At 35.4% G+C, this 26,097-nt stretch overlaps 1 protein-coding gene across 1 annotated transcript in view; it reads right to left on the bottom strand.

The window, feature by feature from the left end:
• The window catches only part of HCN1 (hyperpolarization activated cyclic nucleotide gated potassium channel 1), a 406,279-nt gene that overhangs the window by 163,809 nt on the left and 216,373 nt on the right, over nucleotides 1-26,097 (bottom strand). The window contains exon 3 of the mRNA XM_057743764.1: nucleotides 14,907-15,068. Coding sequence (XP_057599747.1) covers nucleotides 14,907-15,068 — 162 coding nt within the window. The remainder of the gene's footprint in view (nucleotides 1-14,906; nucleotides 15,069-26,097) is intronic.

The following is a 26,097-nucleotide window of genomic DNA, read 5'->3' as shown; positions in this document are numbered from 1 at the left end:
AGTTTGTAAAAGACACAGTAATATCTGCATGATGTAATATACTGAAGCAAAATAAAACAAGGTATGCCGTGTGTGTGTGCGTGTGTGTCTGTGTGTGTGTGCATTAGGTGCTGTATCTAAAAAATTATGGCATTTTTCCATAAGATCCCGAATATCCATCTTTCCTTGATGGTTCTGGGCAACACTGGGTATAAACTTCCACATGATAATTATCCGATGAAGTTGAGGAGCACAAGTGTCCCTTCGACAGGATAAGCTTTGCCGAGCTCACCAGAGGCAAGATGTTGCTTTTTGTTTTATACTTGCTCTAATTCATGGATCTATATTACAGGATTGGCTCATTTAGGCATCTAAGTTTGCTATGCACTTTGAAGTCAGTTTGGTTAGATCATATAATGTTTGGGTAATACCTTTTGATTGAACTGACTGCATTTTCTTCTTTATTTTTCAAATGCTAGTTTAATTTGATAGTCTCAAGTTATTATGTGATTAAAGAATTTTCTATGTGCTGTCAAATTTATATATTAAATTGTATTTTTAGAAAACAAAGATGGCTGGTTATTTCTGTTGACTTACTTGACTCTTACAGTAACACATAATTTTTGGTTTCAAAAGTTGGTGAAATATTTTTCATTCCTGTCACGTTAAGTGGAAGAATCTAAAATGTATTAAATTACTATTTGATAATCAAGATTTTTGGGATTATGTTGTATATTCAATTGTAGTACACTACAAAGAAGTATACCATGGGACACTGCTAGACTGAGTTGAACTTGCATTAATTCCATAGTCAAGAATTAATTTCTAGGATAAATTTCAGATACTTTCCCAATTTCTCTTGTCATTGAACTCTTCTGCACCAAATTATTGGGAAATAAGTGAAAAAATCAGCTATATAAAGTCTTTGATCTATTAATATTGATAAAATTGGTTACAGGTGTTTGGTTGATTGGTTGTTTATTTCATATCCCATCTTCCAAGTTTTCTCTGGGTTCGCTAAAGAAATGTAATCTCGCAAATGAAAGATTCATAGAGAGAGGATGGGTTAACTTATGATCTATTATCTCTTTTATCTCTAAATAATGAGATAAGCATTTTTAAACCACTGTAAATTCAATTTACCATAACTTGGCTGCAATGAAGATAATCAGCTATGAAACAAACAAGCAGACGCATCACAATTATATTAGGATTAGCATTACTTTTGGTGAAGTCAAATGTGAAAGATGCAGCTTCTGACTTTCTTCTTGCAACCTGAACAGTAAGTCATCTTTTCTTCCAATGATAATCCAAATGGAAACTGCCAAATGGCTAATTCAATCTAGGAGAATGTTTCTGTTCTAATTTTAAAGGTTTTTCTTATTACAACTAATAAAGAAAAACAGGACAGATGAGACAAGATGTGAATGGCATGTGGAAGCAGAGCCACATCACTTGTACATTTCTCAACCCAGGAATTCATCAGTGACCTGTCAAAAGGAGTGACAGAAACTTATGAACTAAATTCCACTACAGAGCGAGCGATGTACTATAAAACACTGCAAACAAGGAGGCTTTGTGTCCTGTTTACATAATTGAAAAGATTAAGTGTAAAAATAATGAAATCTCTTTTGTTCTGGCATAATTCCGTTCTCTTGGCTCCACTCTCCCTAGGTTTTTACAATATGTAAGGGTGCTTTAATGCTTTCTTAATACCTAAATACTCTATTAAATAATCAAGTGAGTTATTTGAGAAAGGTGATTATTGAAAATCAAAGTTAATTGTTAATGTGTCATAATGTCTTATATACAAATGAATTTATTAATGGATCAAAATTAGCTTTAAAAGCATAATTTCAGGAATACAAGTAGATAACCAGTGAGCATTTACATTTCAAAGCGATAATCAGGTAGCTTCTGATCAGAAAAAAATTGCCTATAGAATTATCAGGTCTTGGAATTTGATGCCCAAAATTTATTTATTTTCTTATGAAAGTATTGTCTGTTAGAATTTTAAAATTTATTTAATATGGGCGGTATCTCATTTATTGACGTATATTGAAATTACAGTCACCAAAATCCTACGTATTTTTCATATCCTTGACTGAGCCATTCCTGTACTTGTCATTTTCCTTCCTTTCTTTTTGATTCTTATTATAAGACCTTACTTTTTGCCACATAAAAAAAATCCATTCTATTAGACTCAGTTCATTTTCCTATATAACAAGATCTTCTTGAATAGGAATCTGTAACATGGTATATTAGCCATTTCTTTTTTGTTTTATGTTGGCTGCATCTTTGGTGGCTTCAACCAAGTTATTGTTAATATGTTGAAGACACCTCAGATCACATTAATATGTTGAAAACATATATCTTGCAAACATCTTCTATATTGACACCAATCTACTGATCTGCACGTTAGTGTGTGACAGCAGAAAACATGCACTCAGCCACTTATTAACCCATCCAATTCTATTTTTGTTAATCCAAACATTTCATAGTAAGATGTCATGAAGAGCCTTGCAGAAAGCCTTATGTAAACTGCATGTACGAGTCTAATGTTCATCTCAAAAAGGAAAGAGCGGACTTGTGTATGTCCTTAGGCAAGGTTTTCAACAAATCTTTTTTTTTTCATATCTTATATATAAAAGAAGAAAAAAGAGAAAAAGTCTGCTCTGTTATGACTTGCTTTCATTACATGTTTCCTCTAACTAAACACAACCTTTTCTTGGAGCTCACAAACTATTTTATAATTTAGCGCAGAGTCTTGTTTGGAACTAACATCAGACACATCCAATTGCAGTCGGCAGCATCTTTCTCCATTCTCTTTTTGTCAATTCATGTAATATCTACATACACCTGGGCACTCAGTGCTTTGCCCATTTTCATGGTTCACGAAAGGACCTATGCAATCCGCCCACCATTTCTTCCCCAGGAGATCACCATTTGAAGGTTCAATTCACAAGGGCCAGGGGCCCAGTCCATTTGGAGTACCAAAGTATCGACGTGGAGTTCCATTTCCCTAGAGTTTATTCCATTCTGCTCAGTTTAAAATATTGATATTTCACTTCACAAAAGACATTTAACAGAACTGAAAGTATTCCACATCCTGCCATTCATCATCATTCCATGAATCCCAGGGGAAGGGGGTATCTCTTTTCTGGTCTTTGCTCCAACTTCTGTTAAATGTCACTAATGTTTCCCTCATTCTAAATGTTATTCACAGCTATTATTATGGGTTCAAACCATTTTCTCTAGTATTTCTGTAGGTGATAGGAAAATAAAAGCAAGGTTTTACTTTCAAAGTCTTTTCTTCCCCCCTAGGCTTATGCATTACAAACTTATTCTTTCCATACCATTTAATATTTCTAGGTATATGGTATATCTGCTTCCACTTCAAGCTCTCAAATAATTCTTTTTTAATGGAAGGGTTATGCACAAATTTATAAACAAGAAAAATCAACTCTAATTCACACAGAACTACAACTATTAATAACTTACATGGATTGAGCTGAGAAATGTAATAAGAACTGTCCTGTGTATTTGGCACATATAAGTTACTTCATTTACTCCAAACTCTGTGAAGTAAATACAGTCATCATCCCCACACTAGATGAGAAAACCAAGGCACAACTAGGCTGCGTCCACGTTCACACAGCTCGTAAGCGTGAGAGAACCAGGAGATGAAATCCAACCAATCGATTTCCAGAGCTTGACCATGCTTAGCCACCTTACAATAATTCCATTTCTCATATTTAGCCCAAGATTACTTGCATGCTTCCTTTCTGATTCTTGTCACATCCCTAACCAACAAATTGTTCAATTTCGTTTGAAACAGACGCTCATCACTGCTGCTTGCTTTAGGAAATATTTTTTTCCATTAGGTAAGCCAAGAATTGGTCAGTATTCTGCTTTAAGGGGAGTAAGCGTGCAGGCTCCATCACCCACAGCCCTTCCCCTCCATGACGCGCCGCAACCCGCCCCCACGTAACTGGCTTAGAGCTTCTAGTGTGTCCTTTAATATTACAATCTCTTTATTAATGTTTTCTCTATACCTCTTTGTTTCAACTTTCTCTAACTACTACATTTCCAGTAAATGGGCACCTACCTGACACAGGGTCTACTCCAATTAGGTCAAATTCCTATTTAAAAAAAACCCATATTTCAATCACAAATCTTAGCCCACCAAATTTGATGATTTACCTTAGAATTTGTGTCACTATGTCCCCATCTACACATGAGAATAGTGGAAATCCAAGGCTGTACGTTTTACTTATGGCTATCCTTCAAACCGTTTCCTTTAGAGAGGTTCTAGTACGCTCTATATTAAGAAAGCAATGAAAAGCAAGGGAATTTCTGTTTTACTGAATCATCTGGACGTGTGATTTCTTCATTCAAAGTTTTCAGCAAGTCTTCATTCATGCATGAATGGAAAATAGGGGTGAGCGGAAGTAAGGAGACTGCTATCTTGGACGTAGTTCTGGCACCAACTTTCTGCATGAACTTTGCCAGATCTTCTGAATGTCTCCCTTAGTCATAATATATTCATAACATCGGTTATTATATGTTAAGGTGTCTTTAAGTGGTCAAGAAGTGTTGTCAAGCTACGACATGGTGATTAATCAGCCTTTTAATCACCTCTGAATGCAGACAGCTTGCAGAGCACGGCTGTGAATGGATGTCACAAAACGGACAGGTGCATGAAGAATCAAATAATAACAATACCTGATGGCCTATATTAATTTTTTTTTTTTTTTTGGCTGTGCGGTGCGGCATATGGGATCTTAGTTCCCGGGCCAGAGCCTGAACCCATGCCCCCTGCAGTGGAATCCTAATCCTGGACTGCCAGGGAATTCTCGTGTATACTAAATAGTAGATACCTGGGAGAAGTTATAACTCTTATAACTGTAATAGGTTATTATAAAAAAGTTGGTAAAAATATACCCATGAACATACTGTTTACCTACTACATGAGAAATAAAAGATTTTAATGACATTACAGCTCAGCAAAAGAAACTGGCTATCTTAAACAGTAGCTGGTGATGATAAAGATATAAGTTTTCCTACCTTTGGAAGAGGCAAAGCTGACTTCAAAGACATCTAGTGACAATAGCTCACGGCCTCAATGGTGGGGAAACAAAGCCTAAAGGAGAAAGGCTATCTATCTTTATTGTGTTAACTGTTTGGTTCTTATCGTCTACTTCTATCTTTCAGTTTTTATTCTTATGTAAAATAATGGGTTTATCCTCCTTTCTCTTTCAAATTTTGTGGTCATTTAATGCTTACAGAACATGAAATCACTATAATTTATTCACACAATGCATTATGATACAAATTAAATGATACAGAAATACATTAGGAGACATTAGAACATGTCATTCTCATTAATTTTCATATATAAATGGCATTCAGATCAGTCATTTATAAGGTTTTCATGTTTATATATTTTACTGTAGAAAAATTAATAATGGAATCTTTTTCATACTTTTCTGAAGAGCTATTCTTTAAAAAGTTCTGATTTCCTGGTAAAATAATAACAAAAACAAAAATAGGCAAGTTATAACATCAATGAGTGACATGGAAAATTACCCTCGGGAGAATGACTTCCATAATTGTTGTATGATAATACAAACTGTAATTTGATTTACTGATTACATGCCTATGCCAGATTTCTTTTCTTTTCTTTTTCCTTCTTCCTTAAGAATTGATAACCTAGTTGAGAGCAGGATACAAAAGTGCTAGACGGATTAATGCTTTAGCTTTAGCCTGGTAGTAGTGGGGAGCTAGGAACGGGTCACCTGAAATGGTATTTTTCCCAATCACGTTATAATTCTATTTAACTAAATAGTTTTTTAAAATATGAATCTATGGCTGACCTTAGCACAAACACATACATTAATTTCAGTTACACCTAACTGAAGTGTTCAAACTGAATGATGTCCTCGTTTTAATACAACTGAAATTAAAGAATTTCTTTTTAACACTGGAAGGCCACTGCAAACATGCAGGAATCTCAATCTTAGATGACCACACTGACCACAATGGCAAAGTCAAGCACAAAAGGATCTGCGTACACAAATCAACTGTTTTGGTGGGTATCACACATAGATGTTACGATTAATTTTTATTTCTATCTTTAGAGTATATGTAGAGAACAATTTTGTTGGCTGTATGATATGCCCTGGAAAATGCTATCGGAGTATAGAGACTATATGGGGGTTCACTGTTATATATCTTTTTATAAATTACAAAGATGTGGTGGTGGTGAATTCTCTATTTTCCTACGTGATTTTCTCATCATTATGAAGCTCATTCAATCAGAATAAATGGTGACAGTCCACAGATGAATGTGCTTACAACTCTGTGCGTGGAGTGTGAGCCAGCAGGTTCTACGGCAGAAGCAGGTGCTAAGTCACTCCTGCTCAGGAGAAGCCACGTTTCTGAGGCACCTGGCTGGTGATACTAGAAGAGCACTGAAATGCTGGTCACACTGCACCCGTCTCTATATTCTCACAGCATAAAGAAGACGGGCCAATGATTCTAGTACATATTCTTAATGTCTTATTTGATAAATTGCCTATGCTCTTTGGCATATTTTAAGAATATATATAAAATAACTGGAACAAAGTTTCACAAGCCAAATTCAATTTTTCATAGGGATTACTCATTTCCAGAATATACTGCATATTTATTTACTTATTTATTTAGCTCCCTATGACTGAGCTGGATTTATGCCAGAAAACAAGAATGTTGTGAGCACTACTTCAGCAATTAATAAAATACATCACATCACTAGTCAAAGGACAAAATCCTCCCAATCATGAGGTTTAAAAAGGCCATCAAAATCATACATGTGTGTATACACACACACACGCAAGATAAATGAAATATGCTAGTAGTACTAAAAAGTAACAAGCAGAAGTTCATTGAGAATTTGGATATTAGAGAAATAAGCTTACTAATAACGGATGTGGTTACCCCTTTGAGGAAGTAAAGAAAAGGATTATATCTGCAAATATGTGATATATTGCATATTTAAAAACAAGTTACTTCTCAGAAATAACGGCACATGCTAAGATTCAGAAACTGTTCCCACTGTTGTTTTCTTATATCCCTCACTTATCACATGGCTTTCTTACCACAATGTGATACTTAAGTAAATGAGAAATTCAGAATAAATGGGAAGTTAAAATTTCTTTTCTGTGCCAGATTCTTTTAGTTTTATGAAAGTAGTAAAATGAGAAACCTTTAAAACGAACATACACATACAAAACGCAATGAGTTTTTCAAATATTTTCATATATATTCCAAGTACTTCCACAGGTACAAACAATTTGTGATTGTTTTTTGTAAACACGAATTGACAATTAATAATGTATGAAGCTCTTTGGGGCCCTTGACGTAAAATGCTATGGTAGGTTCAGCATTCATTCAAGGGAAAAAACTGACTTCCTCATCAGCTCCCATACTGCCTGCTTCCTGCTTTTATGTAAATCTAATAACAATTGTCTGGGTCAGACTACTCATTTGCAAAGTGGGAATGAGTGTGTTTTCCTTTCATTCAGAATAGATGAGATATTGTGTTACATGTACCATTATATTACATCTGTGAAAGTCTCCACAATAATATATTATATATATACACAATATTATATAGCTATAATATACATATGGAGATAGAGAAGAAAGTCTAGTGAATTAGTCTTCTCAGAGAAAATACTGAACTGTAACTTACTTTGTTTCTTTTCCAAGTTTAGTAGGTGCCACTTGTTAGATAAGGTAATCGAATGGTGCTCTGTCTAGCCATTGGTTGCTTAAAACTTAAAAGCAAGTCTATATAAGAAAAAAGACTTTGGAACTTAGGAATTGGTCTTGTTATCACTGAAGCATCTTACTATAGTCATAGCTAATATATAATTTAAATAATATTCTTTATACTTCCTATCATGGAACTATAATTCATGTTAAAGTTTTTCTGAAATGTGAATTTCATTTGAAAACAAAATGTCAGATTATGATTTATTTCCATTTGCTAGTTCCCATAAAAGAATACATGTCTGACAAGGAGGAAGATAGCACGTGAATTTTTTCACTTTTGTGATGAGGCTGTTTCTATCCAATAGAGAAGCGTCACCAGGCTGGCTTCCCTAATAGGCAGAAACAGGATGGCAGAGGAGAATCACAGCACTCAGCAGTCTGCTGACCTAATCTGTTATTATAACTCATGGGAGCTATGAATGTACTTTTTTTTTTTCAGTAAAGCTACATAGTGACTTGTCAGCAAATTAGTTACCTTTTGTTAGGACTTTAAAAAATTCTGTTAAGGCAACACAGTCTATTTAGAAAAAATCAGTAATATAATAATACAATTTCTAATTTACAGAATTCAAATATAAAATACATTGCTAGCCCTCGAGAGAGGAGAAATATATTTTTAATTAAGAGATTTTTAGTTTCATTTCTTAGTTATATTATTTCAATCATTATCTAATTGGTTTATGGACTTCGTAAAACAAAAAGTGAGTCCATTTTAATTTTATCTTTATGCATCTGCTGGAACATCAGTAGATAACAATATACTAAGTTTCAATATTCTACTTGTATATGGGGACTTGCACATAAATCATATGTGTTCCTTTTTTCAAATTATTCACTTAAAATCTGTAAACAGCTCTTTCTACTCTTGCCCCCCAAGCACACATTTATTTTGACTATTACAGTTTTTGAGCTACAAGTGACTGAAGAGTCTCAATCCCACTCTTTGTCAAAGCTTCCTGATCCAAAACCAGCTGACAGTAATGGAAATACTAGTCTCCCTATTTTGTGTCTCCCCACCCCTTAGTTTATACCCCCAAGAGACTTCAATCTCAATCCACACAAGGCTGCCACTAGCACACTGTCATGTGAGTTAAAAAAAAAAAAAGTAGCACTCCCTGGGTGGCTAAATCAGGAAGGGAGAAACCGTAAGAACGGCTACATTTTCAAGTGCACCTGTCCTGGCAAGCAGAAAGAGAGCAGGACTTCCTCAGCACTTACCCCCTTGCTCTCTGGGCAGTGCCTGCATTCCAGAGGCCACAAATCAAATTCATATTAATGACTTTGGTACATAGCTTTCTATTCATTTAGGTTAGAAAATCGAATTACCTAATCTCTGTGTAGTTTTCAGCACTTGGGAGGAAGAGTTATGAACAAAAGCTCATTAGAATGTAAACATTACAAGGGCAGAGACTTCGTGTCATTCTCTACGTGGCCTGTTCAGTGCCTGTGACAACGCCTGACACAAAGCCGGTACTAAATACGATTACTTAAATGAAAGAGTAAATAACATACCCTCACTTGATAACTGAAGTACAGGAAAGTTAACTGATTTGCCTAAAATCACAGAGGTTGCGGTGAGTTTTCTTCCACTCTATTCTGCTGCCTAGGAGAGTGGGGATAAGCTGTTATGCTGTGGGTTACACGTTGAAAGACACGGCTCTGGCGATGAGAAAGAACTGGAGGGTTGCATACCAGCGCTTCCACGCTGAGACTTACAAGTGAGACAGATACTGTCACTCAGAGCCCACTGGCCATCACTATCACCCGGCCCCACCCAGCTGGAAGGGAGCTGGAAAACCTGCTTCGTGCGTGGCCTCTCGGTTACCAGCAAGTGTTCCCGACACTGCCTCATATGGAAATAAAATTGCACAGTAATCTAGATTTTTCAATCAAATCTCTTATTTTCTCCACAGAATTTATTAATTAGGCTCTTCCAGACATTTTATATCTTTCTTCTTTGATAGTCAATTAGTATTGTTCATACATCTTATTTTTTTCTGAAAAATATTATTATTTATATAGAAATGAAAGGCATTAGAAGCCCACTGATTTGGATTTCATTAATTTTGAGTACATTATATTGTCCACAAGTTGGTCAAGTGAGTACTTATCTTTGAAGAGATAAGTTGATGTACAAATTATTATAACACAAACTATCCAAGGAACAACATTTAAAATGCATAACAGAATAACTGCTTCACACATAATTTTCAAATGTTGTTAATTAGCCATTTGGTTATAAAAAATTAATATTTATTTAGCAATATGTGCAAGAATGGCATAGGATCTGTGGGGTACACAGATACTTACTTATAAGGCATATTGCTTGCCATCTAGAATGGCATCTCTCAAGATGAAATAATGCACAGATGCCCTCAAATAACAAGAAAATAAGACATTATAAAGAGTGATCCTTGAGTTGACTTAAATGATTTTGAGGATGATATTACTCAAATAAACACAAGAATAAAACAGATATAAATTTCTTACCCTTATAGTTCTTGTAAAGTTGAAACAGACATAAATTTACAAATAAAATGTTAACAAAAATAAATTAATAAGCACATCTCAATTTAAATTTATTGTGATGAATGATGTTTTGTTGTGGATTGTTTTTTTTTTCTTTTTGCTGAAACCAAATAGTTGTATACAAGGTAACTATAGTGCTGATTATTACGGAACTAGTTTTTTTAGAATACGTAGTTGAATACATAAATTATGTACTATGCAATGAATGACATAGTATTCAAACCTATTTCTCATTTTGCCTATGGTGAAAAATTTGTACAACATCTGACATGATGTCATTTGGTCTTAATTTGGTATAAAGGGATCATGTATTATTAAGCCTCTGTGCCAGAGAATTGTTTCATACAGCACCTCACGGCACGGTACACTTCAGCTACAAAAGTAAATCTGGACGCTGTATTTAGGGCAGAGGATACGAAATTCATAACATGTTTACATTGAAACATTTCAAACTATTGCCAACCTGTATCCATGTATTTCCAAGACTGCTGTGAGTAAACCTGTAGACTCCTTGAGAGACTTCAGTTAGAGACACATTGCTCTAGGAATGTATTATTTAGCTGCAAATCCTTCTTTATTCTGTAAAGTCATTCCCTAAATTATGTCAAGATTACTATGCAAGTTCAGATGTACTGTATTTTTTATTTTCTTAGTTAGATTCTCAAATGAATATTTTATAATATTTTATAATTTAAACCAAAAACCCATTGCCTCTGCTCTCTTTAATAATCAACTATAACAATTTTAGTGTGTGTGATACACCTAAAACAGAGTCACAAAATATCACAGGGATGACAAGATTTCCAAAATTAGTCTTATTAAACATTATCTCGCAAATCCAAGATTTTCATCCAGACAGAAATCTATAATCCAAACATATCTTGAATGAAACAAAAGCAAATATTACAAATGCAGAGCAAGTTTACTCCCAGTTCAGGTTGCATTCTGCAAGTCAGTGTCTCTTACATCACCAGTTCAAGTAGCCTATCATGGTTAGTGACTGACTTTTTTTTTTTAATTAATTTTTATTGGAGTATATTTGCTTTACAACGCTGTGTTAGCTTCTACTGCACAGCAAATGAATCAGCCATATGTAAATGGAGTGATTGACTGTTTAAAAAACAGCATTTAAGGAGATATTTTAGTGGAATTTATAAGGACTGGAAAGGAATTAGCTAAGAGGGATTGAACTTAGTTCTATGGAATAAAATGCAGATTAGAAATAGTTAATATAACAATAAATATACTGAACAAATTACCAGCTAGTGATATCATATAGTGACAGCAATGCCTCTGAATTTCTCATCATAGGGCATACGTGGATAACTAGCTCGTGGTGTCTAAATATAGATAAGGTTATAAATACGAATGCAAAGATAATTAAGGAGGATTTAAATATATAGAGCGATCAGGGTATAGATATGCATGCAAATGTGTTTAAGAAAGATTTAAAAAATATATATGGATATAAGAATATAGATATAAATGCAAAAATGGTTAAGGAGGATTCAAAATAGTATTTAAAAATATAAATCATTTAAGAGCATGATATGGGAAAGAAGGAAGGCATGAGGAATTCGCCGAACACACTAGCTAATCATTATCTTAAATCATTTAGTACTGATGTCAAATGTTAAAGCACAACTGTCAAGCCCATACCCCAAAATGGCTAGTATCAACCATGTCCTGCATCCACCGTGATTTGGCTTCTCAGTTTTGGCTTTCCCAATTTGATTTCGTTTTTCATCTACGTCTCATATCAGCCTTGCCACTTTTTAGTGTCAGAGCTCAAATACTGACTTTCAAGTGACTTTTAACTATAACTGGTGTGCTGTGACTATAGGTTTCTTTTTTTGTAACTACTTTTCTTAACTGTTTTTTATAATCTATGCAACATAAGGTATTCTAATGTGGTTTAGAACAGAAATTACAGTCAGGGAGATATGCATTCTAATCTTGATTCTGTAATTTACTACATGTGTGACCCTGAACAATTAGTTTAACCTCTAAAAATCTCAGTTCTGTGAACTGCCAAATGGAGGAGAATAGAGCATACCTCACTTTTATGCTGTGAGGACCCAATAAAACAGCACTTCTCAAAACACTAGGGTTTGTGTATAGTAAGCATGATATACAAATATAGGGTGCTTTTCTCTTATATTGGATTTTCCTTTCTCCTTTATAACCCTCTTTGTATGTAAATATACTTTTCTCTGTTTTGTTGTGATGGATGTAAGTTTTTCGAGAACTCAATAACTTTAGGATAGAAAATAATATCTTCAAGGTCAAAAGATACTGTCAAGATTCTCTATTGATTAAAAATTGTCTTTTTTATGGTTCTTATCTCCTTTATATCACTAATATTCACAATATATCCAACAGAAGAATTTCCGGTCTTTATAGTTGGACATAAGACTTACCTCTTTCCTATGCTCTGTATTAGAGTCAGACATGGAAATAATATTAAATAAATGTGAAAGAAAATAGGAGCCAAAATCCTAAGTAAAACCACAGCCAAAAAGAAAAAACCCAAGAAGTAAACTGCAAACTCAGGAAAGGTATTTTGTTCAACATCAGAATGTAGCAAAGATCTGACTATGTTAGACTAAAAACAAACACAGACACAAATGAGCACATACAGAGGCATTTAAGAAAGATGAGCAAGACATTAAATTTTTTCTTCATTAAATGTGTTTACCACTACACATATTAAGTAGTAGATTTCCTAACATTAAAATTATACAATTATATGCAATTTATGGATACCTGAAAACAATTCCTTCACTATTTCAATAACAATTGCTATTTTTTAAAAGATACCTATGGAAATTTTAAAATGATAGTTATTTGCAAACAAATATTAGTTGGTGCCAATGATGAGTCATCTTTTGGCAGCAGTGTTAGTGTTTTTTGTAACTATTCACTCAGTCAGTAGCGAGTATATAAGAACTGTTGTTTTTTCTTCATCCCCAAATATCTTAGTACTATCTTTACGTTTTGCTTCTTCAGTGATAAGAAAAGTGACAGATCTATAATCAATGAGACTACACAAATGTGAAAAGTGAGTTGATCAAACTCCTTGCTTTGTTTTTTAGATACAGAAAGCTCCATATAGAACATTTCCCAAACTTTTGATGATACGTGACGCGGTTACAACAAATTACTGTGTCTGGAACTGTTCTCAGCACTGGAGATAAAGTATAGAACAAAACTCAGACAAATTCTTTGATGGAAAGGCACTTACTTTCTGGTGTGGGGAACACAGAAAAATATAAATAACAAGTAAGTGTGTGTGTCTGTGTGTGTGGGTGTGTGTGTGCGCATGCCCAGGTGCCTGTGAGTGTGCTGCTAAATTACTTTAAGATAAAATATAAACCAACTGCGTAAATATATTAGCGTGGCTGCGGAAGGCTTTTGTGAGACACTGACATTTAAGTAGATACGAATGAAATGATGGCGAGATCCAGGTGAATACTGGGTCTCAAAGAAAGGAGTGAAAGGAATAAAGAATGGAGGAAAGAAGGGAGGGAAATATGTAGGCAAGAAGAGACAAAAGAGAGAAAAAAAGACATTCTTCCTAACATGTGCTATGAACCCCTCTTGCCTTCAAACACAAAGCCTGAGTTTGAGTTCTTAGGAGACAAAAATGTACATTCTTAAGATGTTCATGTCATTTCTACAATAATAAACTATGAAATCAATACCAGAACCATCTGGGAAAGAAGAGGGTTTTCGATTTATGCCGAAGTTAATATTTTGTAAAAGTCTCATAAAATGTACCTCCTATGAAATGTCAAAAACATAAGACTGTTCTCATGCACAGTTAACTAACATTTTATTAAATATAATGTAATTAAAATGTAATGCAAGAAGAAAATATGAGAACTTAGAGAACAAATATTTGTGAATATATATATATTAAAAATATTTACCATTGTTTCAATTCCTTTGTGTGTTGCACTATGTATATCAAAATGTATGCTCTTAAAATTAAATGGAATATAAGTACACAACTCTGTAAATCAAATTTCTATTTCACACACTTTTATATTTACATGTCTTTTAAGGTAAAGTTTAAAGGCTGTCTTTTCTATGATGTTTTCACTAGAAAGAAGTACTATCTGAAATATCACTGCATGTCATACGTATCTCATTTGCATTTACAGTGATGTCATGTATCTGCATACTTAACAACACCTAGAGGTGCACGTCCTGAACACAGTAAATGCTAAAATCATGTTGAAAGAAGCTGTTATTCTGAGCAGTAGGCATGTGTAAAAGAATGTTGTACAATACTATGATTATATGTGTGTGTGTGTGTATGTGTACCTTTGAAATAAAATACATCTCGTTATACACAGAGTGAGACATCCACAAACAGATGCTGTAACATACACCCCCGCCCCCCGCCCCGGAGCATTTCCTGTAAATAAAATTTCGTTGTAGAAACTGAAACATCTGACTTTATATCCAGAGAAGCAAAGTTAGGTTTTCTTTCACCATTTATGGTTCTACCGTAAATATTTAGGACTTTTTGGCAAAGCGTGGAGAACGCGGTGTGGCAGCACGGAGGCACTTACGACCATCTCGTTGAGGGACACCCAGCAGTCGGGCGGGAAGTCCTGCAGCAGCGGCACCAGGAACTGCAGGCAGCCGTCCCAGTGGCACAGCAGCAGCATCATGCCGATGAGGTTGAAGATGCGCACCACGGCGCTGGCCAGGTCGTACGTCATGTGGAAGATCTGTGCGCCGAAAGAGAAGACCCATCTAATCATCAATGTTTTAAAAGGCAAGAGGACTACCGATGTCAGCAGACACTGGCACTGTATCGTGCAAGGAGCGATTTAATAAAAACACAGGAAGAACGTCTACCACTAGAAACAGACCACGTGCCTCGATCCTTACACTGAGGGCTGGCACCTGATGAGGGTTACAACCAACTGCGGGTTCTCCGTGAGGCCCAGAGGCGACATGCGTCCACTAAATGGGTGAGTCACGTTATAAAGAACATTGGTTTTGCCAGCAGTTTTCACTGGCTGTCCTTCCACGCATGTTAGCAAAGGGGCTTTAAAGCAAGTTAGCAAATTTGACAAATGATGGCCACACGCTTCCCTGCTTCTCGTTCCTTAAGTTAACAGATCTGTTGAGGAACTAACAAAAATACGCCAGGGGCTGAAAACTGCTAGCAAAAGTGGTTGAATTGTAAAACATAAAGTAAGATTGACAATTAACTGCAGTTAACTTTACAGCTATATGAGTTAGAGGTACTTCTTTTATTGTGCAGATTTAACATGAATAGTGGCTTTTGAGATAAAAGTTCTCTGGTTAAAAAACAACCATGCAACACTTTTTAAAAATTAAAGTGGTTATTTCCATTGTACTATCTGTGTGGTACAGGTTTCCCTTTCCTGTGAAACTTTATCTGTATTTTCACAAAATCCATTATGGTAGGTTAGATTATTTCAGAAAGCACAAAAATTATGACAAGTGAGCATCCTCTATCAGAACGGTAGCAGTGGAAACTGACATACAGCTTTCTGTCTAGAGCTTCTTGCTCACAACCTGACGTCCTTCCCTCAGCAGCGCACGTGTTACATCACTCTTCACTGCTAATGCGGCTTCTGCGGATGTCTCGCCTAGTCTAGAGCAACAAAACCCACTCGGAAGCAGACCTGTATTCTAGAATAAATTGCAGTGATTGTTAAAGGGCTGCTGAGGTAATAAATAAAACGAATGAATATGCATAAGGACACAAAGACACAACACCCTGAGATACTTAGAATCTCATCTTGTATAATTCACCAAAAGGATAGTTTATTTTTGAAGTAATGAGGACACCATGTATTGAAAAATTATCTGAGAAACAGGAAAAAATCCACAGATTTAATATTTTAATTTAGAAACTATATCTTGGTAGATATAATTCTTAAGAAATGCATACTGAAGTGTGTAGAGGTAACATGACAGCACAGCTGGGCTTTTGCATTTATAAAATCACCAAAATCTGTCTTTAATTAAATGTTTTTCACGTTGATATATTTCTATTAGCCATTAATTCTTTCTTTAAGCAATCTTCCTTTTCAACACAATAATTATAGTGAGCAAAAAAAAAATCCTTCTTTGTGGGAATGTACACACTGTTCTGAATTTTTTTTAAAGTAAGATTGGGGTCCTAGATTCTAAAGTCACAAGATTATGTATTTTGATATCAGACAGCTATAGACATAATTTATTTTAAAGCATTAAGAATTTTATTTCCTTTAAACTATTTTTAAATATTTTTGTGATTTTAAAGTCTTGTTTTTTTTAATTTTTTTAAATTTTATTGGAGTATAGTTGATTTATGATGTTGTGTTAAGCTTCAGGTGTAGAGCAAAGTGAATCAGTTAAACACATTTTTATACTTGGTTTTGTATTTGGAAAACCCACAGAAAAGTCCTTTTGATGTTATTCCCTCTGACATTTCTTGATCACTGAATTTGTATATAAAATAGTATCAACATTTTCATCAATAACTTCTCATTAAAAGTAACACAGTAAAATATAATAAAAAAGTTTTCTACTACTAAAGTAGGAAAAGAAAATCACCAAGGATTTCATTTTTCTGTTTAGTAATAGAATTCTATATTTATAGCTAATCATTTCCTGACAAAATGACATAAGAACAATATGTCTTTTGGGTAAGTGTTACATAGTTGAGAAATAGAGTAAAACCACAGACCACAAACTTCTGGATTAAACAAGAAACTAATCTCCTTTCAGCCTTATTATCTGAAGTAAACAATATCTGAAACTGCCAATGTCTGTAAACTATACACATATGGGCAGCGAGCATCTTTCAACTATCAGATTTTAGAATGAAGTCTGGGATGTTACAGAGAACTGGGGCCCATTCTCAGTACAGCTGTTATGGATTTTCTACTTTCTTTTTCAGGAATTAGATTCTTTTGTAAGATCTTAAGGGCTTATTTATTGAAATAAAATAGTATATTCTAACAGTTATTCACCAATTCCTTTAACCAAACCCTGTTAATTTTAAATTGTTTTCCAGAGAAACAGAACCACTACTTTCATAAAGGAAGTTAATGGGGTTATCAGGCATTTCATAATATATTAGAATCACGTTTTTATTGTTTTGCTTGCATGTGAGTACTGAACAGGATAAGCCCTGGAATTAAGCCTCACCTCTACCCCCATTTCTACTCTTAACTTCACAGTTAGTATAGTACACTCACGCTGGATTTATATATTAACTCTACTATATAGCGCCCATGTAATTAGTTTCATCAATAGTCTCCCTTTTTGGCCTTTAACATTGTGTGTGCACGAGTGATCTCACTTTTTGGAGCTATTCCAAAGTCTACCATCAGAAGAGGCACAGCAAGTTGGCTACTTCGACACTGGTTAATATCAGAGGCTAATTACAAATAGTCAAATCCACGCAGCTCCATCCTGATTTATCTCCCCGACAAGAGAACATAATGTGTGCAGTACTACTTCTGATGCATACGTGAATGTGTGTAGCTGCTCAGGTGTAATCTGATTGTCTGTTGAGCTCTTATAATTAACACACCCTGGCAGGCATAAACCTCACATGTGACCAGTAGCTGAGATATTTATTTATTTAGTTAAGATTTTTTAAATTGAGATAACATTGGTCTGTAACATTACACAAGTTTCATGTATACAACACTATATTTCTACTTCTGTATACACTACAGCGTGCTCACCACCAAAACTGTAGTTTCCATCCACCACCATAAATTTGATCCCCTTTACCCATTTCACCCGCCCCCTGGTGTTTCCCCTCCAGTTACCACTATTCTGTTCTCTGTATCTATGTGTTTGTTTTTGTTTGATTTGGTTTGTTCATTTATTTTTTTTGTTTATTTGTTTATTTTTTTATATTCCACACAGGAGTGAAATCATATGATATTAATCTTGCTTCATCGGACGTATTCACTTAGCATAATATCCTCCAGGTCCATCCATGTTGTTGCAAATGGTAAGATCCCAACTTTTGTTATAGCTGAGAAGTATTCCACTGTGTGTGTACACCACATCTTCTTTATCCATTCACCCATGGACGGTCTTAGGCTGCTTCCATGTCTTGGCTATTGTAAATAATGCTGCTTGACCACAGGGGCACATGTATCTTTCCAAAATTAGTGTTTTGGTATTCTCTGGATAAATACCCAGAAGTGGGACAGCTGAATCATGTGGTAGATTATTAATGGCCCTGTGAAAACCTTGCTCATGGAAGATTTGGAATGAGAAGATTACTTCCTTATGGAGTTCATACATCTGCAGACAGTCACGCTAACCAAAGAAGGAAACCTCTGGTCTACTTTAGGCAAATCTACAACTTCTTATTGTCTAAGGGTAGCTTGTAGGGTAAGTCTCAGTGCAACTTTACTCAACTTCCTGATCAAGTGGCCAACATCACTGATTAATATTTTCAGCTTTCTTCCCTCTGTGAGGTAGACATCCTAAAGTGATAAATTCCCATCGAAGTCTATCACCTTAGTGCCACTGCATGCATACCTGACAACACAAAACAGCACTGAGTAAACTGTTGTTAAATGAATGAATGAGAATGTTGCAGAGGGTTAACAATAACAGCACAAGTAACCTTTTATGATCCTAAGAGTGTAAAGTTTTTGCTTTTGTATTTTAAGCAAGGGAATTAAAAAAAAAACCTATATTATTTTCTACTTTCCAAGTAATTTGAAATTGAAACCTGATTTGAGGGCTCAGAGTATGGTAACAAAAAGACGGACCATTCTGACTTACTAACAATATGTTTTAAGCGGTATTTATAAGAGTCAACAGAAAAAAATAATTAAAATAAGTTTTAAAGGTAGCATTTTAATTTTATTTTCACCAAAACTAGACTACAAAATATGTGAGTGGAAGGCACTGTGCTTTACATTTGCCCAGCTCAAAACATCGTGTTGTTCATATGACTTCAAGAAGAGGACAGAGCTGGTCACAAATACTCACTGAATTCATTTTATATATAGTTCTAGAATTCTGCCCAGTTGGAGTCTACTAACTCCAGAGAGAATAGCTGGAAGAATTATCTGAGTATGATAATTTGATTCAGAATCCCAAATCCTGCCCTAATATTTGCAGAATTGTTCACCATAAGTATAATTTTTGTAATACTTTTCCCAGGAACAATGTATAATCCATCCTGTTCTTAAAAGGTCAAATCCCGAATATATGGTCAAATTTCCATATATTTATGGAGATATCCATAAATTAGCAGAGTGATTCCAAAATACTTCCACACACTCCTGACAAGTTGGATTCGGGGGTCTCTCAGTCTAATAACCCACCTATGAAATCAGTAAGCCTTAACCTACCCTTAATTGTTTGGTTTACTATGTTTTACTTAACCAAAAAACTGTCAAGAGCAATTTAAGACTTTTCATGGAATATATTGTTCTGTCCTTAGTCTTTGATTACACAGATCAGGATCATTTTTAGGTTAGGCTGCTTCTATGATATCAGTATTGATTGAAGACTTCAAATATGCTTTCACAATTCTTATCAACGTTAACATTAAGAAAATCAAATGGGCCTGAAATGACTCACTTGACACAGAACATTCTCATTTTAAAGATATTAAAATAGTCAGCTTCTTTGGTCTATCTTTAAATATTTGTGACTGTATAACTTGATATATTTTTTAAATAAATAAATTCATTTGTTTTTTATTTATTGGCTGTGTTGAGCCTTCGTTGCTGCACGCAGGTGTTCACTAGTTGTGGTGAGCAGGGGTTACTCTTCATTGTGGTGCTCGGGCTTCTCAGTGCAGTGGCTTCTCTTGTTCTGGACCACGGGCTCTAGGCATGCGGGCTTCAGTAGTTGCAACACGTGGGCTCAGTAATTGTGGCTCATGGGTTCTAGAGCACAGGCTCAGTAGTTGTGGCACACGGGCTTAGTTGCTCCACGGTACGTGGGATCTTCCGGGACCAAGGATCGAACCCGTGTCCCCTGCACTGGCAGGAGAATTCTTAACCACTGCACCACCAGGGAAGTCCCCTGATATATTTTTTAGATGGAGCGGCTCCATGCCATTTTGACATAGAATGCTACAAAACAAACATCTAGCTACCCACTCCATTTCACACCTAACACACATCCAGAATTCAGTATGTAGTAATTTTTTTTAAGCTTGATTCGTGTTAGAGTAACTCAAGTATTTTTTTTAAGAACTTTTATTGAGATACAGTTAACAGACAATAAACAGCATATATTTAGAGTGTACAATTTGGTATCCCAATCTCCCAATTCATTTCCCCCCAACTCTCTCTGCTTTCCCCACTTGGTGTCCATGTGTTTGTTCTCTACATCTGTGTCTCTATTTCTGCCTTGCATTTCCTCTTTCATAGTTGTTAGCATTTGCCTTATGTATTGAGGTGCTCCTATATTGGGTGCATATATATTTATAATTGTCATCTCCTCTTCTTGGATGGATCCCTTGATCTTTAGGTAATGTCCTTTCTTGTCTCTTGTAACATTTTTGATTTTAAAGTCTATTTTATCTGATATAAGTATTGCTCCTCCAGCTTTCTTTTGATTTTCATTTGCATGTAATATCTTTTTCCATCCCCTCACTTTCCGTCTGTATGTGTCCCTAGATCTGAAGTGGGTCTCTTGGAGACAGCATATATATGGGTCTTGTTGTTGCATCCATTCAGCCAGTCTGTGTCTTCTGGTTGGTGCATTTAGTCCATTTACATTCAAGGTAATTATCGATATGTATGTTCCTAGTACCATTTTCTTAATTGTTTTGTTTTTGTTTCTGTAGGTCCTTTCCTTCTCTTCTGTTTCCCATTTAGGGAAGTTCCTTTAGCATTTGTTGGAGGGCTGGTTTGGTGGTGCTGAATTCTCTTAGCTGTTGCTTGTCTGTAAAGCGTTTGATTTCTCCATCGAATCTGAATGAGATCCTTGCTGGGTAGAGTATTCTTGGTTGTAGGTTCTTCCCTGTCATCACTTGAAATATATCATGCCACTCTCTTCTGGCTTGCAGAGTTTCTGCTGAGAAATCAGCTGTTAACCTGATGGGAATTCCCTTGTATGTTATTTGTTGTTTTTCCCTTGTTGCTTTTAATAACATTTCTCTGTCTTTAATTTTTGTCTATTTGACTACTATATGTCTTGGCGTGTTTCTCCTTGGATTTATCCTGCCTGGGACTCTGCGCTTCCTGCACTTGGGTAGCTATTTCCTTTCCCATGTTAGGGAAGTTTTCAACTATAATCTCTTCCAATATTTTCTCAGGTCCTTTCTCTCTCTCGTCTCCTTCTGGGACCCCTAGAATGCGAATGCTGGTGCGTTTAACATTGTCCCAGAGGTCTCTTAGGCTGTCTTCAGTTCTTTTCATTCTTTTTTCTTTATTCTTTTCCGCATCAGTGATGATCACCATTCTGTCTTCCGGGTCACTTATTTGTCCTTCTGCCTCAGTTAATCTGCTATTGGTTCCTTCTAGTGTATTTTTCATTTCTGTTATTGTGTTGCATATCTCTGTTTGTTTGCTCTTTAATTCTTCTAGGTCTTTGGTAAACTTTTCGATCTTTGCATCCAGTCTTTTTTCAAAGTCCTGGATCATCTTCACTATCATTATTCTGAATTCTTTTTCTGTAAGGGTGCCTATCTCCTCTTCATTTAGTTGTTTTTCTGGGGTTTTATCCTGTCCCTTCATCTGGTACAAAGTCCTCTGCTTTTTCATTTTCTCTTTCTGTGGCTGTGGTTTTCAGTTCCACAAGACGAAATACTGCTGATACTGCTTGATACTGCTATCTGCCCTCTTGTCCAGTATGTAGTCATCTTAATCAACAGTAAAATCAATACTTTAAGAGTCCTTTTGCACCTTCTACAATTCTTACGTTGAAAATTATCCAGATTATCCTACCATGCTTTGGGTAAAGTGCAGAAGGTTTCACCTGCTGTATGAGAAGAGCATTCTTCACAGAGATCTCTTTGAGCACTGAGAATGACTGCAGTCATTGGACTAGTTTTATCATTTCCTACTCTATCTAGGATCTCATTTGAATGGCCAAACCACAACCTTCAGAAAAATCAACCAGCTGGGCCTCTCGTCTTCATGAGCCTGTGTGCACAGTCAGAATGCAGTTATCTCCTCCTCAGCTTCCCATACCTACTACCAGGTCCTCACGCTGCTGAGTGCTTTGGGGGGCGGGGGGGGGGTTTCTTGTTTCCACTGTCACGTCAAAACTCCTCCTACCCAGCTGATGAATTCTCTTGTACCCTCAGTCTCATCATAAACTTCTCCCTCTCCTTCTCTGCTGTTCCCGAGGCTTCTGACTATACCTCGTCCTCTCCCCAAAGACTCAGCTTCTCTGCTAACTGTCTCAGGGTTGGTTCAGTTCTTTCATACTTCACAAGCCTTAGGTTTTGATGGCAATTCCCTCATTTTCTCAGTCCCCTTTGCCACTTCTAGACAATAATTTGTTTAGCTGTAGCAAAAAATTTGTTCTCTTCAGTGTCCATTCTATTTGGCTATTCCACCCATACGTTTCCCACATTTCTGGCATCTTACAACCTCTCGATCTCCACCCACCACACATCTCCACTTATTAAGCACTCTGTATTTTTCCATTGCCTTTTTCTGCAAAATGTCAACTTCTGAGTAATGAAAACAGACACCTTCTATACCTGAGCTAACGAAAATTACTGGATAGGAAACAGTACATGGTGTTTACTAATTTTTTTTTAATACTAACCCTACTGAAGTCCTCAGCTATGGTCTATTCATTTCTCTATTCTTAGTACCTATGATTTTCCCTCCTACCATCTATCCTATGTTTTTTCCTCTCCTGTCACATCTGCAAAGACCATGACTATCCTGCCGAGTTTCAGCTTAAAATGTTAATTTTTCCAAAGGAAACATATTCTTATGTCTGAGTTCCTTCACCTCTGATCTGCTTTCCAACAAACATGCATCTGCAGCTTTTCTTACTGACTTTTTCTAGTATCAAAAGATGTGTCTTTTGATATTAATCTGATCTTCTTTCTCCTCCAGGAACCTAAATAATTAGTTCAGAGCTCTTTACGCTATGATGAAAACCAACTCTCTCCCTTGTCAGTTGTGGACACTTTTGTAAAGTACAGCAAAAATGAATTAATACACAAATAAAAATTTAAAAATCAAGACACGTAATACAAGTCTACTGCTTATCCTCTTCGATTTGGTGGCAATATCAAATTACTATAATTACTAGATTACGTCTTCCTCAGAATTGTTTACTACTTCTACATTAGTTTTACTCTGTATATTTAGAAACAATAAAATTTCTCATTTCCTCAAAAATCTTTTAAATTGAAAAAGAATCTTCACTTCCTAAATACTTTCCTAATTTTTTTTCCCTTCATATTCTTCTCAGTTTAGCTTCTCAACAAAACTCTCCTCACTGGAACTCTGAGACAGAAAGAGAGCTGGCCTGCCCTAATGCATAAAGTGGTTTCCTTTTCAGAGTTACATGTGCAAATTACCACCTGGTACAAAATCTGACGTCCTGCAGGACGTAGGTGTCATAGCTATCCTGTGCTTCTTTCCCTCTCCCTCCCCTCCACATATTAAAGGAATGTAGAGATATTTAAGGCTGACTTCATTTCCCCAAATGTGGGATTGAAACTTTAAAAAAAATGTGCATCTATTTGAGCATTCTTTTTGAAGTGGCACAGATATCATATCATTGGAACTACAGTGCAGGTTAGGTCTTATCACACGACTCTGCGTACTTATGTGGTCATAACAACTACACATTTAAAGAAGTATAGTTATGGAACAGAACGTACTAGTTATCAATCATAACTGTTAAAAATATATAGCTGACTCTGCATGTCATTATATAGCTGACTCTGCATGTGTTATTTTGATCATGTCCATATTGTTCTTTAACAAATATATATATGAAAAAGAAATAAATTTTAGGTATTTTAGTTGTAAAAAAAATTGTCATGTTTCTTAACTATGATTATTCTTGACAATCACCTAGACTTTAGGAATTTGTTTCATTGCTTTGATGCTTTAAAATACATCAGCCATTTCCAATCATACATATTTTCACATGGGATTTTAATTCCTTATGCCTAAACATTTAGAAAAAGTATCTCTTCACGCAAAAATTGCTCTTTGTTAGCCTTGCTAGCCTGAGAAAAAGCAAAGATCATGCATTACGAAGAAAAGAAAAATAAGATAATATGGATTCTTTGAAGATTTCTGGTAGGAAACAATGACAGGAAACAGTTACACAGGAAGCTATAAAAGCACAAACCGTGAACACCGGGAAGCACGATGCCAGGTGCCACAGAGATCTGCTCAGCAGATGTTTTTCTCCCACAGCGGTTACTCACCTAACAATGCGTCTGCACAAATCGGTCAGTGTGAATGAGCACCTAACTGAGAGAAAGCACTTCTGCTAAGATCACTCATTTTCCTTGGAATCTCAAGTCAGTATCATCTGACAAATGGAAATAGGTCAGAAACAAAAATGCTTATGATAGGTTACATTTTGTTAACTGAATATACCCAAGTCTTCACATTTTTAAAACTCCTTAGGAAAAAGCGGTACATCTTTTTAACTTATATGAGGACTGTGTAGTATGACAGAACATCTAATTATTAGAAAGACGAAAGAGGAAGCATAACCCCCAAGTGCTTAAATTACTTTAAGAAATAGCTTACACATTGGGAAAACAAAACTATGAATGAATATTGACAATGGCTCTATTAAGAATAGAGTTGAATAGATCAGTACTACGGAAAAAAATGAAATTAAATTTAAACGATTTAAGATAATTGTCTATTCCTCTGTTACAAATTTCAAATGGCTGCAAATGTAGACGATACATACAAATTGTGCAACTACTAAAATATTTTAAGTGAAGAAAGTAAAAACAAACACATATTGTATGATGGATATTTAAACTTATTTTAATGATGATTGTAGGAAGGCCATCTGCTGCTTGACACACAATTTCACTAAGTCAGCACTTACTTTCATGAAGTTGGCACTAAGATATTGATTTAAGGAAATATGACTTATTTTCTTCTGAACTTTTTCTCTGCAAAACTTGTCTGAAAAATTCAAAATTTACAGTTAAATATTCTCTTATTTTTGGTCTAGTACACAGGCATAATGATAATCACGGAAACAACTGTTAAATGGCTACCCAAGTGTGTGTACGTGTGCTTCTGTGTGTGTATACAGAAAGAGGGTGAAAACTCAAACTAATTAGCAATATTATATCAATGCTGCATAGCTCTCGTGAATTAATTTCAAATGATATTTCCCTAAAATTGTGTTTTTTGGAGAGGCTTGGGGAATATTTCATCTTAGAAATAACATAATAATAGTCCCATTTTTATCTTTATAGTTTCACGTCAATCTTTTGTTTGCTCTCTCTTTTGTATAACTGCTGTCTTATTAAATTTGTAATAACCTACATGCTCCAATAAGTACAAATTTAGTTATCTCTGCATTTTGAGCTACAGATAGCAAAAGTATTCTAGTTTTTATTGCTATGTAGTTCATTTCCTCAGTATACAAAATCAATTGCATGAATTTATGCTTTCTGAAGGGCAAAAATACACCATACAAAGAAACAGAGAATGTACCTAATGTCGGTAAGAACAGATATTTTATTTTGGAGACTTCAAGTCAGAAAGTTGTATTTTAAAATTCATCTAAGTAATCAACACTCTTAAAAGAGAGAGACCACTTCAGTGTATAACTTCC

Source organism: Hippopotamus amphibius, chromosome 1 (assembly GCF_030028045.1).
Source record: "Hippopotamus amphibius kiboko isolate mHipAmp2 chromosome 1, mHipAmp2.hap2, whole genome shotgun sequence".
NCBI classification, from domain to species: domain Eukaryota; kingdom Metazoa; phylum Chordata; class Mammalia; order Artiodactyla; family Hippopotamidae; genus Hippopotamus; species Hippopotamus amphibius.
This window is presented reverse-complemented; position numbering and strand designations above follow the sequence as displayed.